The sequence below is a fragment of the Amyelois transitella genome, chromosome 31, assembly GCF_032362555.1.
Source record: "Amyelois transitella isolate CPQ chromosome 31, ilAmyTran1.1, whole genome shotgun sequence".
Taxonomy (NCBI): Eukaryota; Metazoa; Arthropoda; class Insecta; order Lepidoptera; family Pyralidae; genus Amyelois; species Amyelois transitella.
The window spans coordinates 3,167,132-3,185,965 of NC_083534.1; the positions used below are offsets into that span (position 1 = coordinate 3,167,132).

The 18,834-nt window shown below is 35.9% G+C and overlaps 1 protein-coding gene across 4 annotated transcripts in view; it reads right to left on the bottom strand.

The window, feature by feature from the left end:
- Positions 1-2,018: 2,018 nt before the first annotated feature.
- Positions 2,019-18,834, bottom strand: part of LOC106138957 (spectrin beta chain, non-erythrocytic 5) — an 81,731-nt gene continuing 64,915 nt past the window's right edge. For 3 of the 4 annotated variants that reach the window (XM_060953274.1, XM_060953276.1, XM_060953275.1), the window contains 13 exons: positions 18,529-18,715; positions 17,952-18,087; positions 16,265-16,411; positions 15,440-15,565; positions 14,651-14,747; positions 13,553-13,719; positions 12,088-12,305; positions 11,225-11,337; positions 10,021-10,099; positions 9,372-9,460; positions 7,654-7,896; positions 4,034-4,115; positions 2,019-3,738 (listed from right to left, as the gene is read on the bottom strand). In XM_060953274.1, the coding sequence (XP_060809257.1) occupies positions 3,624-3,738; positions 4,034-4,115; positions 7,654-7,896; positions 9,372-9,460; positions 10,021-10,099; positions 11,225-11,337; positions 12,088-12,305; positions 13,553-13,719; positions 14,651-14,747; positions 15,440-15,565; positions 16,265-16,411; positions 17,952-18,087; positions 18,529-18,715 (1,799 nt within the window). In that variant the 3' untranslated portion in view covers positions 2,019-3,623. The remainder of the gene's footprint in view (positions 3,739-4,033; positions 4,116-7,653; positions 7,897-9,371; positions 9,461-10,020; positions 10,100-11,224; positions 11,338-12,087; positions 12,306-13,552; positions 13,720-14,650; positions 14,748-15,439; positions 15,566-16,264; positions 16,412-17,951; positions 18,088-18,528; positions 18,716-18,834) is intronic. The other variant, XM_060953273.1, reaches the window with a different exon arrangement.

Here is an 18,834-nt window from a genome sequence, read left to right on the forward strand (position 1 = left end):
TTAAATCTAATACAAAGAATATAGTGATTGAAACGGTATCCGATTATGATATTATAGAAAAAGACATACTGTTACCTTCTGATCTTCGTTCTTTCAAAGGCACCCAGCAAGTCCACCAAGTTATTTGGAATTATAGCCATAAGGATCAGGTGACAATGAGAAACCTAAGTTGTGTCGAAAAGACTTGTATCATTGAACCTCAAAGTTGTAGCCACGTCAAGTATCTCGGCTCTCATGTTCTTAGATCAGAAATATTGCCTAACCCTTCCAACATTGACCAACCCGACGATATTGAGAGTCAAAACCCATCAAATATAACTTTGTCAGTAGTTCCTTTACATAGATCTTACGCATTTTGTTCTACGAGTGAAGCAGATATTCCTGAAGAACTTAGATCTGGGATTGCGCCGTTAACATCAGATATAAGATCTGAATGTACTAATTTAAGCTTGCCTGAAGAAATAATCATTCAAAATTTAACTTCAGTGGATGCTTTTAATATAACAGGGACTGAAAGAGTTGATATTTTCGATGATGAATTTCCTGATTGTTTTCAGAGGGTAATAAGATCAACACACAGTGAACGTTTAACTCAACGGTCTTCCTCGGCCTTAGCTGAACTGACTATGTCTGCCAATTCTCCTGTAACTGCAGAATCTCCTCATAACATACCTGTAATTCCGCTATTATCCTCTGATGCTCGTCCTCCTGGCGTTGATTCCTCTGTGCCTGCAATAACTCCTTCCACTTCTTTGAAAAGGTCTAAACCTATAACTGCCAAATATATGAGTCCAAATATCATCCGCTCACATTCAAGAGCAGGACCGTCAAAAATTAATAGCAAAGAGCGAAAGAAAGGACAGATTCTACAACAAACATCTAAAAGAAATAAAAAAATAAAAGTAATACAAAAGAAAAATAATAAGTCAGCAACTATTATAGAACAAAAGTACAAACAAGAGATAACTAGAAAGAAACAAAAAATAAAAAGGCAAAGAAAAAGTCGCGAAAGCACAAGTTCCGAAGAAGAAAGAACATTACCTCCTTCACCTGAATCAGATTTGTATAATATGGAAGATGAAGTAACAGAGAAAAGTGAGTCCGAAGAAAATGACAACACTGACGTTGATGAGGATAATGTTCATGAAGGTGATTGGGTGGTGGTGAAGCTAGTTTCACAGAAAAAATTGATACACCATTATGTGGGCCAAGTTGTCAATGAGTCTTTAGCCAGTCTTGACATAAAATTTGCCAAGAAAATTGATGACAGACGATTTAAATGGCCAGAGAAAACCGATATAAGTGTGGTTGGAAAATATCAAGTAATAAAAAAACTTCCAGCGCCTTACTTTAAATCTTCCTCTAAAAGAGTTGGAGCATTCGAGTTTCCAAGGTCTTTAAGCAAATTTAAAATCGATAAATAATTATTTTTAGGAGATCATGCATCTTCTTTTCTTTTAAATTTTAATTTTGGAAATTATATGAAACTAATTGAGAAGGAATAACAGTTGTTAAGTTTTATAATTATATTTTATTTTGTTTGTTACTAAAAACTGATTAAGTAATGGTCCATCAGAGGATGTGAAGTTTATTTTCCTTATTTAGTAAGTTAATATGTCTCAATTGTTACCTAGACTTGACTGATATTAATTATGATCCTAAAAATAAGATTAGATAATAAGCAAGTGCCATTTTTGAAGTTCCTTTAGTATGAATGTCTCATGCTTGTGATTTTTTATTAATAAAAGTCTGATTTTTAAGTTTTTTTTTTACAATATTGCCTAATTTATCATTTACCTGAGAGTTTTTCTAATCTAACCTGTCGTTATCTAATTTAACCTGCCTGTTTCTAATTAACCTGTCTCTTACTTGCTAAAAAACTGGCAATTCCTAGTTCCCTTACAGTAAAACGTACTCATTTTGACATAACAAATCAAATACAATATCATACAAACACCATTCCAACATTTTTTTACTTTTTGTCAAAATCGTCAATTTTCTGAAAACTACCCTATTATGATTACGCTTAAACTATAACAATACATAAAAAGATTATTGTCGATATGATTACAATTATTGCTTATTTTAAATACTTTTATTTATTTATATGTTCAAATATTTTTTTAGGATTGTTTTATGCAGAGTTATGTGTTTAAAAAAATTTATAGTTGAAATACATAAATAGATTCAGAAACATGTATATTGCTCACCGTATAAACAAACAACGTATACATTTCAAATATTTTTATATAATTTCAAAATGGAATCATCGATAAGTCTTTCTTTTGCAAAAAATGCATGTTTGGTCCACACGTTACACCAATTTGTGACTGTCACAATTCAGGAATGTACCACTTTTACTCTATCGATTTCTACATATTTACCGACCAAATTCTTTTAAATTATATATTACGCAAGCTATAATGCGTAAGGGAACAAGTCAAACTAAATGAAAGCTTTAAAAAAAGGTCTTTTGCGTGTTAATTATTTAACGTAATAGAAAAACGCGTCTCGCGTGTATTCTCCAATTCCGCTTTACCAATTTTAAACAATCGTTTCAACTCTAGTTTATTAAATTTAGCCGATAAATACCAAGAAATCTACAAAATCAATACATCAATGTACCATAACACCGAATAGCGGCGTAAAGATAAAATATAACACGATCAAAAGGCACGATACACAACTAAAGGCCAATAAAAACGGCATAAAATGGAATAGTTATATACAAATAACGAGAGTTGGTCAAACAACATTTGTATTATAAGGGATATTAAGTTATCGATTAAAACGTCATCTTAGAAGCACCCAACCTGATAAAAATGAAGTTTTTTAAAAAGTATAAAACCGATTTAAATTTTTTTCCAAATTCAATATGATGTGCAGATGAAAAAGTATGAAACTTATTTAGAAATTATTCCGAATTCAATATGGTATATATAGACTGTATGATGACAAATATTCATAATTGCATTATTATTATCTATTCATAAGGCCAAATACTAGTCTAAATCATGTAACCCCAATATTCGTAGCCATTTGGACTTGACAAGAAGAAGGCTCATTTACGGGAAGACAATTTTAAGGCACACGATTTATTTTCTTCAATTTATATTATAACGAAGTATGATCAATACACGAAGTATAATATCCTAAAAATACAACAAGAGTCATCTCTACAACGTGACCAAAAAACAATTTGTATAACATGATATTATGAGCTTTAAAATTTATTTCATTGAAAAACTACGACCATCCAAAACGGATTCTCTTTCAATGACTTCCCGCCATTATAGATTGAACTGTCATATTGTTAATGCCATTTGAACGAAGCATTTTACGTTTTTGTTTACATTTGACATACATTAGCTAAATGCTCGATTAGTTTTAATTCAGAAACCTTTTGCAATTGCAAGCCATTATAATGGCAATTAAAAAAAAATATTATTAAAAAGTGTCAGGTATCATTAAGAATAATGCATACACTATATAATAAGGTATCATTAAGAATAATAATCAGGTATCATTAAGAACAATGCATACACTATATGCTTTTTTATTCTGATAGATGCAAAAAAGAAACCATCAAAATGGCCGTAGTTAATAATCACTGATATTTAAAGTTACATGTGGCTCTGTGGCCTCTTCTTCCGGCTAAACAGGCCTCCGAAAACGCCCTTCTTGTCTTTCTTGTCTTTGGAGACCCCGCTCACCGATAGCTCCGATTCTCCGGACGATCTGGTGGAAAAAAAATACATATATATAAATATCAGAAATCAAAAATAACACACGTAATTTACTGACTGCCAACCTGCCTATTGTGCGTAAGCACAGAAGTGAGCATAGTGAATATTTCTTGAAACTCCCACGAAAACAAGATTTTAAGCAATAATAAAAATAAAAATCAACAATACTTTTGCGGCAAATTAGTTTAGTTCACATCACAGTGTGTTGTTCTTTCGCGGCAAATTAGTTTAGTTCACATCACAATGTAAGTTCCAAGAAAGAGAGCGTTGTAAAACGTGGTATTTACCGAGACGCGGGCCGCTGGTCCAAAGCTGGTGAGCCGCCGCTGCCCGCCACAGACGCGGGCCGTTGAGCGTTGCCGCCGTAAGCTGTAGAATAAATAAATAAAAATGAACTTTATTTTTTCTGTACAACAATACAATAAGAAAATCGGAGAAAAATTTGCCTTCATACGACTGTGATTATTAACTATATATTAGCCTAAGACGTGTACTGCACATTTGATGGACCATAGTCATTGAGTTGGGTAATTTTGAATGCAAAGTTTTAAAACTGCATTTGGTGCTTTTCATTTATTTATTTATTTATTTACTAATTTATGTACACAGAAAACATCGAGACTGATAAACACAAGAAACAAAATTACAAAGGTTCTGCTTATTTCAAAAGAAATCTCTTCCAGCAGACCCGAGACAGGAGATGTGATGGAAAGGGTGACAGGCGTGTACTCCACTCACACAACTAATAATAGACATACATAAACAAATACATAAATAAAATATAATAAAATAAATATATAAATACAAAAAAAATAAACTTACATAAAGTAAATACAATATATACCAAATTAGCAAGGCTTGGAGAGGTAATAAATTTTAATTAATTTTTTAAATTGGGACAGTGATTTAGAGTCACGTATCTCAGGAGGCAGTGAGTTCCACAATCTAACAGCATGGACAGAGAAGGAGTTGGAGAAAGTGGCCGAACGATGCGTAGGGAATTTAAGCATGGTCCTACGATGAGACCTGCATGGAGTATCGACAGGACAAACAAAGGAGAAGCGGTTGCGCAGATATGAGGCGTATGCAGGATTATAGAGAGTATTGTAAAGAAGGCAAAGTATTCTCATATTTCTACGCAAACGAATGGGCAGCCAGTTTAGTTGCCTGCGAAACTCCGAGACGTGATCGTACTATATGTAAAAAAACATTATTATGCGATTATATGATTACACCGAAAAAATCTTTATGCAATATTTAAATTTATAGGAACCCGGGAGAGGAGTCCGGGGTATACCTTTGACTCTTGTTCCCGAATTGGGTGAGTCAGGTTTTTACACGAAGCGATTCCCATCTGACCTCCGCAACCTTTGCAGGGGATCCTAACCTGTATTGGTTCGGCCAAGGTTACACATCTGGTTGCTATTCAGTTTGCCTCACGATGTTTTCCCTCACCGTAAGAGCATCGGTTACTATTCAAACTAATGTAAGTACATAGCTTTAAAAATAGTCATTGGTATATGGCCGAGGTGGGATTTGAACCAGTGCCTTTCTGCGCATCACGCATTTTAACCGGGCACCTTACCGATTAGACCACCTACGTTCACCGGTTATAACTAAGAAACTGATAGAAAAATATATAAAATATACTCCATAGTTATATAAATACAACCAAACCACACAAAAGCGACTATCTACACATATATAGCATTTACAAAACTAAAATATTTGATTTTAAACCTTATAACGTTATTTTTATGTTTAATTATTGAGTGGCCTATATCTACCATAAAGTTATAAGGTTTTATTTCTCATTGCAATAGATAATATAAATTAATTATAGAAGACTTATAAACGAACTACACGTGACACAAAAAAAGTAGATGCAAGCTAAAGATATTTCGAAAACAATGCATTTCTCTAATAAAAGCCGTTACACCATAAAATAAAGTAAAAAAAAAAATATAAACATTTCTTTGTAAAATATATAGTGTTTCCATAATATCACACTCACACAACTCTATATATTTTACTTAAAAAAAAAAACAAGTTATACTACTTTATATCCTAACATAGAAAGAATAGAGTTAAATATATAACAAGCATATGTCTTACATGCCAAATCTACTTAGTCTACAACGACTCCAGACTATATTAAGGGTATCACAGATAGCTCCCAATTGTCTCCTGATGACGCAGCTGGGTTAAAACGGTCGGTAGGTGACGAAACGGTTAAGATACGCAAATATTATTTAAATATACGTATAAGTATAACATAAATATACACTTATAATCACGTCTTTATCCCTTGCAGGGTAGACAGAGATGATACCTCCATTCTTTATGACGTCAGTTAAATTTCTTGTATATCTTTAGTGTAACAAATACTTTCGTGAAAACCGCATCAAACACAGTTTTAACGAAACGTGAGATAATCGCGGACAAACATACATACATACATACATGTCGTGAGAACTAACTTTTTTGAAGGCAGTTAAAAACGTTTTGGTGACAGGTGGTGATGTAAAGCATCAGTTACGATCACACCATTTACCTGCATTAAACACTTCTATCATCTACATCTATATATTCAGAATTCTATGGAGGTTACCCTTTAATATAGTCTGAAGTTTAAATTAAAAAAAGATACAATTATATTATATAAAAAGTTAAGCAAAGAATGCACATAAACATACATGTGACGCGATGCAGAACATATAGCAGGTGACTCGATCCTGAACGCGTTTTTGAAATAGAAAAAGATAATATACAGAAGTTTATATAATTATAAAAAAAAGTTACTAAGTTTTTATATAAAAACAATATATAAATTTACACATTAATAGCCAAATGAAGAAGATTTATATAAAATTTTGAAAAACTAAGGAAGGCTCAGCCAGAAATCGACACAAGTTACTTTTGTAAAATTTATATGTTTTTTATGAAACAAAACATTTAGGTATTTGTGTTAATTTCTAGCATTTTTTGATAACACATTTAAAATAATGATAACAAAAAAAAGAAGATTCGATTCGACATAAATAAGGAATCAGGAAGAGATAAAAGAGAAGAAAAATAGTACGAAAGTAAGTAAGTATTCAGGACCTGTTAATAAAATTATAGAAACAATGATTTTAATTATATTTTTTTATTGTAATTATTAGAAATAAGAAGCCTAAATTGCACAGATGAAATAACTACATTAGTAAGAAGACTCTTAATTTTTAATTTTAAATATAGCGCACACCATAGACACTCAATAAATTATAGTGATTTCAATCAAAAGCGTTTTGATACGCGTCAATGCCGTTTTCATACACGTCAGTTGTGTTTTGTTTATGTTAGTATGTATTTAGATTTTTTAAATTATTTTTTTGGAAAAAAAACTACTGTATAAAATGTTACTGTATTTTTTCCAACCGTCACCTTTGTAAAAATAAAATAAAAAATAACCACTTGCATTATTTTGTTATTTTGTGTTACTGTTAATGCAGATAGAGGGAAGATAAACTACTTTAAAGACGAGAGATGGCGGTGTAAAATGTTACCCAATCAAAAAAAAAAAAAAAATGAACATTTGGGTACATAATTGTTTATCGGGTAATAACCCCATCGCTGATCTTTTAAAAAAGGCGGAAGATTTTCTCGCTTTGAAACTACAAGCGTCCCACTCTTTACGTAAAACTGACAAATAAAGAACCTATTCATTAAATTAAAACTGTCTTAAAATTTATCAAATATTATATAGGCCTAAAACAAAATTGCACAAAGAAAATTTACAACCGCGTCAAATATTTCAAACTGACGCGCTAAACGATCGACCAATCAGCTCGCTGCTGCGAAAAAAACCTAGCTCCCCGATTGGTCGGAAGAGTGGGACGCGCCATCTGCCGGCAAACGGACTGACCCAGTTCGCTCGCTGTGTAGAAATGAGATGTGGTCTCCACGTTGTGACCTTCGTATGTCCAGTTCTTGTTGCCGTCTCTGCCGCTCATCCTCTGTTGGTAGCTGTTGACTAAGGCAGTGACCGACTGCTTCTCCGGCTGTTGCCATTCGGTTCTCCGGTCGGGTGGGTCCGGTCTGGCCCGCTCCGGGACCGGGGGCCGGTCCGGCGGCCCGGACAGCGGCAGTGGGGGGGCGCCGTCAGCGGCTGAGTTACATGTTTTGTGTGATTCGTGTGTTTTTTTTGCGCAGTTTAGGAGAAAGAGCTAGTTTTTGGGGCGAATATTTATGGCGAAGCTACACATAAATTTAGCTAGACTCCGTATGTGTATTACAGTCAACGGCAGATAAAGAAGATAAGGCAGTTCTACATTCATTCATGTTTTTTAATGTAGACAATGTGCATTCGTCCACGATGCAGTTTTAAGAGATCTATATTTGTAAATTGACGTCCGATGAAAATGCCGCAGTGTAGTTTGTTCCGCCGCTTGGAAGCGGTAGTAGTTATAATCAGATTTAAGTTATGTGACGTCAATAAGTGATACCTTGTATCCAATTTTGAAAATAAATCTATTGTTTTCCATAAACAAGATTATTCTGTCGTAAAAACAAAATCCATAAGTGGGACAGGTTTATCTGATGTTGACTGTACTTCGCTGTCATAATGGTGCCACAATGGGCCACTTTTTAAAACAACATCGTTTAAGCAAGTAATGACTGATTTTATTCGACAAAAACGATAGAAATCAGTAAAAAAAAACACACTTAAAAAACTACCACACAGTAACCTGATGGGCGCTGAAGTTAACACGACAATTTTGTATTATAAGAGTTTGTATGAAACAAAACAAACGCAATCCGCAGCGGGGGCCATAAAAAGCTCAGCCCTAGATCGCTTCCAGTTTCTACAAGTGACAGTTTTTACGGATAACTTTGTAAGTAATTAAAAAGAAACATAAAATTAATTAATAACAAATTCCTAAAAATAATAAATAGCATGTGATGACTTTAAATTTTGGATCGAGTCTGACTCACACAGTGGCAACGACACATGTACAGTCAGATACAGATAAACGGAACTCTTTAAAACTTATGTCATATGGTCATGTTTATATGACTCCGACTGTACAGCCATGCACGGGACGGACATATACAAATATAATTTTGTCCCTAAAATATAACTGAAATAAAGTAAGAAAGCAATTAAAAACAATTTACGCAATAATTTCATTATTAAAAAAAAATCGAAATAAAATTTTCTGAACATGCTTTCTCATACTCACATACACACACATACACACAGACACACACACACACACACACACACACACAGTTTCAATTTTTTTAAATCCAAACTTAAATAATAAATACCAAAGTATATTTGTAACGCATTTACGGCAAAATCTTCTCGTGTTAAATGTTGTATGAATATTGTCGATTCTCCGAGATAAAAAATAATGCAAAACTTATTTTTTAAATTCCCACGAGAACGGGAAATATTTTAACAGCAAAAACTCAAGTACTCTCATTTCTGAATCACTTCTTAAAACATCGTGACACTCATCAAATCGACTTAGTAATTTATATTATTTCACACCATCAACTAATGATAAGTGATTTCACTCTCATACTCACTCCGTTTCTCATCCTCACTCTTTCTTTCTCTAACTCACTCTCACTTACCATCTCTCTGCGACCGAATGAACTCTGAATTGACATCTCTCCCGTTTGAGAACCTTGAGCGACCCCACGCGCTGTTGCCTTCGGAATTTCTACAAAAATAAATATAATATTCATTTCTACTTCTTGTTGGATGGACAGAGTCTAAACCTAGGTATCTCTAACTGGTAAATACACATGACGAACGAATCATCTATCCGATAATTCATTTCTTTTATCATTTAAAAGAAAAAGACATAAAAATCAAAAGAACTTTTGTTTACGTGGAAACAACAAGGTTCTTGCCTCTCACGCGCTTCCCAAGTTCGATACCCGGCCAGGAAATGACGTTAAGATCGTGCAAAATTGTAATTTTAATACATAACTTTTTGCGATATAAATTTTCATAACAATAAATAGAAACAGTGCCGTGTGGTTCCCGGCACCAGTAGAAAAAAAAAGAATAGGCTCTAATCTCTTTTCCATAGATACCGTAAAAGGCAACTAAGGGATAGGCTAGCAACCTATCACTATTTGTATCTCAATTCTATCATATAGCCAAACAGCAGAACCTATTGGCCTATTGGTCTTTTCGAGACTGTTGGCTCTGTCTACCCTGCAAGGGATATTGACGTGATTATATATGTATGTACATATATAAATAAATACATACCTTAATACTACATCGGCGGCGTCTTCCTGTGGGGGCTGCGGGGGCTGCCGCGGGGGGAGGGAGGGCAACACCGACGATTCTGAAACCATTACAATATTTATAATACAACACTAATATTAAAAAGAAACATTGTCGCGGGCCTACTAGGAGGAGTTTCTCTAGTAATAAGCAGTGCCCTTGTTCTGAATTTCTTTTTAGTTTAAGTTCTATTCTTATTGTTTTCCTTGATGTACATAAATATAAAAATAAATGTTTTGTTACCCAAAATCTAAATTTATATCTTAACTAGAGGCAGCCCGCGACTTCGTCCGCACAGAAACCTTATCAATTCCGTGGGAACTCCGGGATAAAAAGAAGCCTATTATGTTATTCTGGGTATTCAGCTACCTACATACCAAATTTCATCGTAATCGGTCCAGCAGTTTTTGCGTGAAAGAGTAACAAACATCCATACTGACATTTATAATATTAGCAGGATTCTTATGTACTATGCGAAAATAACTATGTATTTAAAATCTATCATTTCATTATTCTGACCATATGCGACAAATTACTAATACGTGATTATTTACCAATCTGTCATAATATTGCATGTCTTACGTTTTTCGCTCAAACCTTTAAGCTCTCACTCAACGGATTTGGATGGAACTTTAATGTAATATTACTTTAATATTATACGCGAGAGATGCCGCTAGTTAATTGATAATTATAGAACTCCCGCGGTTTAGTCCGCGTAATGTTAGAAATTCTGTTAATTTCAATTTTGTTTGAACAAAGAAAATTGTACATATTCTTCTAAATACAATAATTGCTTTTTAATTTGTTATATTTATTTTTATGTGCAATAAGTTTACAAACAAACAATAATTATACATGGGAAACTAAGTTTGTTTGTTAGTCTTTACGCATTATCTACTGAACCAAATACTCTTGAAATATCGTGTATATATAAGTAAGAATTTGCAGCAGGACATAGGGTTCATCCCGGTAAAAACTTAAGTTCCCGTGGGATGTGCGACAAAATTGTACTTTTTTCGCAGGTAGCGCTAAATTCTTAAATGTAGGTGGCGCTAAATTCTTCACATTTCATCGATGGTGCTTATTTAGTACATAGTTTTTATTGTTTAATTCATCAGTTTTTTCCAGAGATGGCACTAAATTAACGTCGGCAAAGCAGCGTATCCTGAAAATGAAATCCAATTACCAATATTCCTGTCGCGCTGAGCGGCGCGATGCTCCTGCAGTATGTCCGCCTGGGAGCGAGGCTTGCGCCGCGGCTCCGGCGACGACGGCTCGGACGACGACGACGACGCGTTCCTGACGTACAGACAGACAAACAAATGAACATGTGGGGTAAGACATGTTTTTCGCTATATAGAAAAGGTAAGATTTGAAAAAATAAAGTGGATAAAGTTTAGGTTATTAGAACCCATAAATTTTAGTGTGAAATTGAAATATATATATATTATCACGTCTGTAACCCTTGTGGGGCAGGCAGAGCCAATAGTAAAAGTGAAAATACTTCTAGGTCACATTCAGCTGTTTGGCTTAATAATAGAATTGAAATTCAAATAGTGACAGGTCGCTAGACCATCGCCTAAAAGAATAGTCCCAAGTTTATTAGCCTCTCCCAAAGCCGCCTTATACGACATCAATGAGAAAGAGATTTTGTAGTCCTATTCTTCTTTTCTATTGATGCCGGGAACCACACGGCACGGAAATAGAATAGAAATATATTTGTTTTCAAAATAGGATAAAAGGTGTCACTTCATGACGTCAACAACACACAAGATCCACTACCGCTTCCAAAGCGCAAGTGTTAAAGAAGCAGCGGATCAAACTACACTGCAACATTTGCACCAGACAAAAATTAACAACTTCTTCTTTTTAAATTCAAAAGCTAACTCTTGTCGGAGCTAAGTACTAAGTTCCTCCATTTCTTAATTTTTTTTTTTTAAGTTGGTATGTTGTAACATTAAAACTAACAACTACATAGAAATCTTAAATCAAAACCATGGACCAATGAAGACCTCTCCAGCTGAAACCACTACATCATGAGACACTCACTCGTGTAACCTCCTCTTCAGCTCGGCGGTGGGCGATTCCGCTGAGTACGGCGTCAGCTGCAGCTCCGGCGGCAGCTTCGCGTGGAAGCCCAGCTTGGCGACCCACTCCCTCATCAGCTCCTTGGTGTGAGTGGAGAACAGGTATTCGGCACCGTCGGCGCATGCGAGGCGGAAGACGTTAGCGCGTTTAGTGTAATCGCCGGCCGGTTCGCAGCGGGCCTGTTGATTTGGTTATTTATGTTTTTAATACAAATACAAATACTTGCTCCATATTTCTGTGCTCACATTGTACTAAGTAAGTACTTATAATGTTAATCATGCTGAGTACACTTGTTTTTGGTTTTACAACTGACCATGTTTCTATTGTTTATCTTTATATTAAGTTTTGTTGTAAAACTGTTTTGTGTAGGTACCTAATAAATAAATAAATATAAATGCGGTACAATTATAGGTGTTACAAAGTATATACATTTCGCGCATTTAACCATTTATTATAATTTATCATTAAAAAAATGCTTAAACAATATTTATTTTTTTGAATAAATACAGCCGTGATCACACGAATAAATTAACAATAGAAAAGAACAAACAAACAGATTCAAGGTTGTGGAAACTGAAACAAAGAGGTGGCTCATAATGATTTATTTGACCTTGAATCAACATGAGTACCCTTAACAGTAAAAAAGAAATATATATATACCCTCAACTAGCTGTGCCCGCAACTTCGTCCGCGTGTAATAGTTATTTTGGGCATCATTGAAGCCCTCAAGGATGAATAATTTCCCCCGTTTTTTTCACATTTTCCATTATTTTTTCGCTCCCTATAGTTGCAGCGTGATGTTATATAGCCTAAAGCCTTCCCCGATAAATGGTCTATTCAACGCAAAAATAATTTTTCAATTCAAATCACTAGTTCCTGAGATTTGCGCGTTCAAAAACAAACAAACTCTTCAGCTTTATATTATTAGTATAGATGAGAATCATATACCCCTTTCAATGTGCATGCGTTTAACCAGACACCCTGTATACAACCTCCGACACAACACCGTCTGTCGTGCGGTTCCCCAGGCATCACACCAGCCTACAGGAAGATCTTCCCTTTGGTGGCGGTCCGAATCATCGCTTCTTCTTACATACAAACGTTCGTAGATAGAGTCAACAGTCTTGAAGACCGATATGCCACGTTCAGCTGTTTGGCTTAATGATAGAATTGGGATTCAAATAGAGACATGTTGCTAGCCCATCGCCTAAAATAAGAATCCCAAGTATATAAGCCTAACCCTTACTCGCCTTTACGACATCCATAAGCACGAGATATAATGGTCGTATATAAGCCTATCCCCTACTCGCCTTTTACGGCATCCATGTGAACGAGATAGAATAATCGTAGTCTTATTCTGTTTTTATTACTGCCTAAAACAACACGGCACTCCGCTTCCTCTCATGTCATAAACAAACGAACTCACGTTCAGTATGGCGACGGGTGGGGCGGCGGCTTTGGCGTTCGCGAAGTCCACCTCGTCCCTGAAGAAGCACAGAAGCTGACCGCACAGCACGGAGTAGTACGCCCGCCACGACCGCACCGTGGCGCGTTTGCCCCCCACTCCTGTCTCCTGCTTTCTCTCCAAGTAGCCTGAACAAAGAAATCATAGTTAATATTTATAGACAGCCAAAATAATAAAGAATTTGTATCTAATGATAAATATATATATGTATATAATACGGGATAAATAACACAGATCGAGTTGGCCTAGAAGTGAGATCAAAACTTGTGTTGCGAGATACTATGTTTTATAATAACATACATACATACATATAATCACGTCTATATCCCTTGCGGGGTAGACAGAGCCAACAGTCTTGTAAAGACTAATAGCCCACGTTCAGCTGTTTGGCTTTAAGATGGAATTGAGATTCAAACAGTGACAGGTCGCTAGCCCATCGCCTAAAAAAAGAATCCCAAGTTTGTAGGCCTATATCCCTTAGTCGCATTTTACGACATCCATAGGAAAGAGATGGAGTGGTCCTATTCTTTTTTTGTACTGGTGCCAGGAACCACACGGCACTATATACAGGGTGACTTTTTATTCAACTGCATAAATTTAACTGTTAAGTGTACTCATCTAAAGGATATTTAAAAACGTTAAAAGAAAAATATCGGTTCATATTTCAGAAAGTAGGAAAAAAATAAAAGTATCAAAATCCACGATCCTAAATACGTCATATCACCCCGGCCGGCGGAAAAGCGACGCGTAAGATTCAGAGGTCAAGGACAAAATTCATTCAGCTGAGCGATCTCGACAACTCTGTACTTTACTTGATCTTGATACTAGAAAAATAATTTATTTTTCAGACATTTATTACCATGTTTAGTTTTAATTTCTTTTTGTAGTATTGGTCTTTAATAAAGCGTGTGACGTAGTTTTTGAGGGTTTTTTAAATGTGAAAATGATGACGTTATTTAAATAAAAATAGGCTCAAACGGCTCAGAAGCATGGGTATTGTATATGTTTAAAAGGATGCAGTTGTTTTAAATGTCACCCTGTATATCGAATACAATTTACCTTCAATCTCGACGGCGAGCTCGGTGCGGTGCCGGCGGAAGCTCTGCGTGCGGCGGCGGGTGGTGAACGATGGTGTTCGTTTGGGCGTCTTCACCACCTGGGTGAACGACATGAACAATAACAATTATCTCCTACATACATATTGTCACGTCTATATCCCTTGCAGGGTAGACAGAGCCAACAGTCTTGAAAAGACTGAATGGCCACGTTCAGCTATTTGGCTTAATGATGGAATTGAGATTCAAATAGTGACAGGTTGCTAGCCCATCGCCTAAAAAAGAATCCCAAGTTTGTAAGCCTATCCATTAGTCGCCTTTTACGACATCCATGGGAAAGAGATGGAGTGGTCCTATTATTTTTTGTATTGGTGCCGGGAACCACACGACCATCTAAACCACACGGTAATCTCCTACTACTATTTAAATGCGAAAGTTTGTGAGTGTGTCAGGATGTCAGTTCAGTATGGATGTTTGTTACTATTTCACGCAAAAACTACTGAACCGATTACGATGAAATGTGGTTTGTTAGGTAGCTGAAGACCTAGAATAACATACATTTTTATTACGGAGTTCACACATCACTTAATTATTGTCATACTCGTATATGTTGATTTCACAACACTGTTTGACTACAAATAAAGAATTTAAAACTAAAATTACTGCCGCTTCCAAAGCGTCAGTGTAGATAAAGCGGTAACAAACTGCACTGCAGCATTTCCTTCAATAACGTCTATTTTCCTGAATAAAATATCAACTTTGGTTTTTTTAGGATTTTAAGCTAAATACTCACGCTCATACTTTCAGCCCGTTTGACGTGCGCAGGCGCATCGCTCTTGGGCAACCTCTCGAACTGCGGCGCCGGAGAGATCGTCTCCTCAGAGGACGCCGGAATGGCCGCCTGCTGGATTGGTTCCGTCTGTGAAATTATATTATGTTTATAAGTCACATCACTTAAATCCTATAATAACTACTGCCTCTTCCATAGCGCACGTGTAGAAGAAGCGGCGGAACAAACTGCAATGCGGCATTTTCACCGGATGTGAATAATAATAGTTATTTTGGGCATCATCGAAGCCCTCAAGGATTTTCCATTATTTCTATGCTCCTTATAGTTGTAATGTGATGTTATATAGCCTAAAGCCTTCCTCGATAAATGGCCTACTCAACACAAAAAGAATTTTTCAATTCGAACAAGTAGTTCCTGAGATTAGCGCGTTCAAACAAACAAACAAACTCTTCAGCTTTATAATATTAGTATAGATAGATATTTATTAATTACTCACATTTTTCTTAGAAAACATAGCATAAGGACATGACGTTGAGGTAATGTAAATGTTTCAAACAAACGAACTCTTCAGCTTTATAATATTAGTATAGACAGTAAAATGAATTATCCATCTATTTATCATCACGAAGAGAGTTATGAACGTGGATGAAGCGAAGGAAGTATGCAGAGATCGTGGCAAGTGGAAAGAGGTAGTCTCTGCCTACGCCTCCGGGAAAGAGGCGTGATTTTATGTATGTATGTATGTATGTATGTATGTATGTATGTATGTATGTATGTATGTATGTGAGTATAAAGCAGTAACGGGGTAGACGGTAGCCGGGGCTGTACCTGCTTGTGCTCCCGCCGCCGCAGCTCCTCGATGCGCTGCACCTCCCGCCGCCGCGCCTGCTGCAGCCGCTCCGCCTCCAGCCTCTCGGCGCTCGCCCGCCGCGCGGCCTCCTCCTCGTTCTGCTGCTGTTTGAACGCTTGCTCCACCTTTACGAGGAGACACATAAAATACATATCAGTTTTTTAATGTAGACAATGTGCATTCGTTCACGATTTAGATTTAAGAGATCTATATTTGTAAAGGTAAAGGGTCAGGTCAAAAGTACCCGAAACCGCCGAGCTTGCATGAAGAGAGTTATGAATGTGGATGAAGCGAAGGAAATATGTAGAGATCGTGGCAAGTGGAAAGAGGTAGTCTCTGCCTACCCCTCCGGGAAAGAGGCGTGATTTTATGTATGTATGTATATTTGTAAATTGACGTCCGATGAGAATGCTGCAGTGTAGTTTGTTCCGCCGCTTCTTCTACACATGCGCTTTGGAAGCGGTAGTAGTTATAATTAGTTTTAAGTTATGTGACGTCAATATGTGATACCTTGTATCCAATTTTGAAAATAAATCTATTCTATTCTACATATAGTCACATCTGTATCCCTTGCGGGATAGAAAGAGCCAACAATCTTGAATAGATTGAGAGGCCACGTTCAGTATTATACTAATAAAGATGTCTTCGACGATATCCTAATAGAAAGAAAATAACATCAGTTATGACATTAAAAATATATAATACCCTTCCAGATAATTAACGTTTATAAATCTATTAAAATTAATACTAATAAATAAAGCTCTCTACACTGAAATGAACGAGTTTTTTTGGAATTGACATTAAATACAAATTAATGATATTGACGCAATTAAATTTTTAATTATATTATGGAAATTTGAATTGAATTAATTGAACAAATTGAATTGAATAAAATCAAATAATACTTAATAAAATTAACAAAACTGCTTGCCGTTCTAATAATAATGTTGCTACAACCTACTAGGTTCATGTTGTACCCATTATTATACCAGTATAGACTATTGTAGTAGTTAGAACTGAAATGTACAAAATGAAATGCAATAAATGAATTGAATAAAAAAGAACCGTATGGCTTTTTGATGGAATTCAAACAGTGACAGGTTGGTAGCTCATTGCAAATTACAAATATATTGATTGATTAATAATTTTATTGCACCGATATCAATATAAAAAAGTATAGGACCACTCCATTTCTTTCCTATTTGAATCTCAATTCTATCATTAAGCCAAACAGCTGAACGTGGCCTATCTTAACTTACTTAAGTCTGCTAGTTCTGTCCATTCCGCAAGGGGCGTAATTATATGTAAATATTTTTAATTTTAGTCAATGTTCCTCCTCTGAGTCGGAAATCGAAATTAGCAAATTAAAAATATATTATATCAAGATTAATGTATAAATTTATATTTATAGACGGCCTCTGTGGCGCAGCGGTAGTAAGCTTATCTGTGTCACCGGAGATCCCGGGTTCGAATCCCGTCCAGGGCATGATGAGAAAACAATTTTTCTGATTGGCCTGGGTGTTGGATGTTTATCATGTTTATTAAAAAATATAGTATCGTTGAGTTAGTATCTCGTAACACAAGTCTCGAACTTACATCGAGGGTCACTCAATCTGTGCAATTTGTCCCGTGTGTATTTATTTATATATACTCTTATCGGCTCACCAATGTGATCCTCTTCAGCGCGTTGAACTTGTCCTTCTGCGACTCTATGGTTTCTTCCAAATCGCGATGTCTGTTTATCAGCTCCTCCACCTGGGCGACGTTCTCGCCGTATTTGCCGTCGCGGACCAATGGCACCCTGAGAAACATTACAAATCACTTTCAGTAAATTGAAATAATTATTATACTTTACTCGCGCCATAGAAGAATACAGGTTATTCCCGAATCCCACGGGAACTATTAGTTTTACTTACAAACATACATATTATTATTTTTTTTAGTTTATTTTGGCACAAACAGTCATTACAACATTTTTACAATAAGAATTACATATTAAATAGACATATAGCGACGAAAAATTTAACAAAAATCATATAAATTATTCTAGTGTGTTGACAACATAACAATTGACAAAATAGATATATAAGTAACTGGTTAACGTAAAACATTACGTAAATAGTATAAACATATAAATTAAAGCAGTATTTACTTGATTATTTTAAGCTTCTGAAAGTGCTAGGAATAATTTCCTTATTAAATGATTATGACGTGTATATCCCGTGCGGGGTAGGCAGCTCACCTGTTGGTGATCCAGTGGTCCAGCGCGTCGGCGTCCCTCTGGAACACGAGCGCGTCCAGGTGCTGCTCGTAGATGAGCGAGCGAGCGCTCCACGCGGCGTCGAGCGCGGCCCTGCGCGCGCGCAGCGTCGACATGCGCTCGCTTATCTCCGCGGACATGAAGTGGCCATCGCGGATCAGTTTCTCGCCTGGAAACAAAGATGGTCACCATTATTTTATCAAGGAGGTGAAAATAAATAATAAACAGCACTTTTCAGCGCAAAATCATCATTTATATGACGCGAGAGAACGAAGATTTTTACACCGG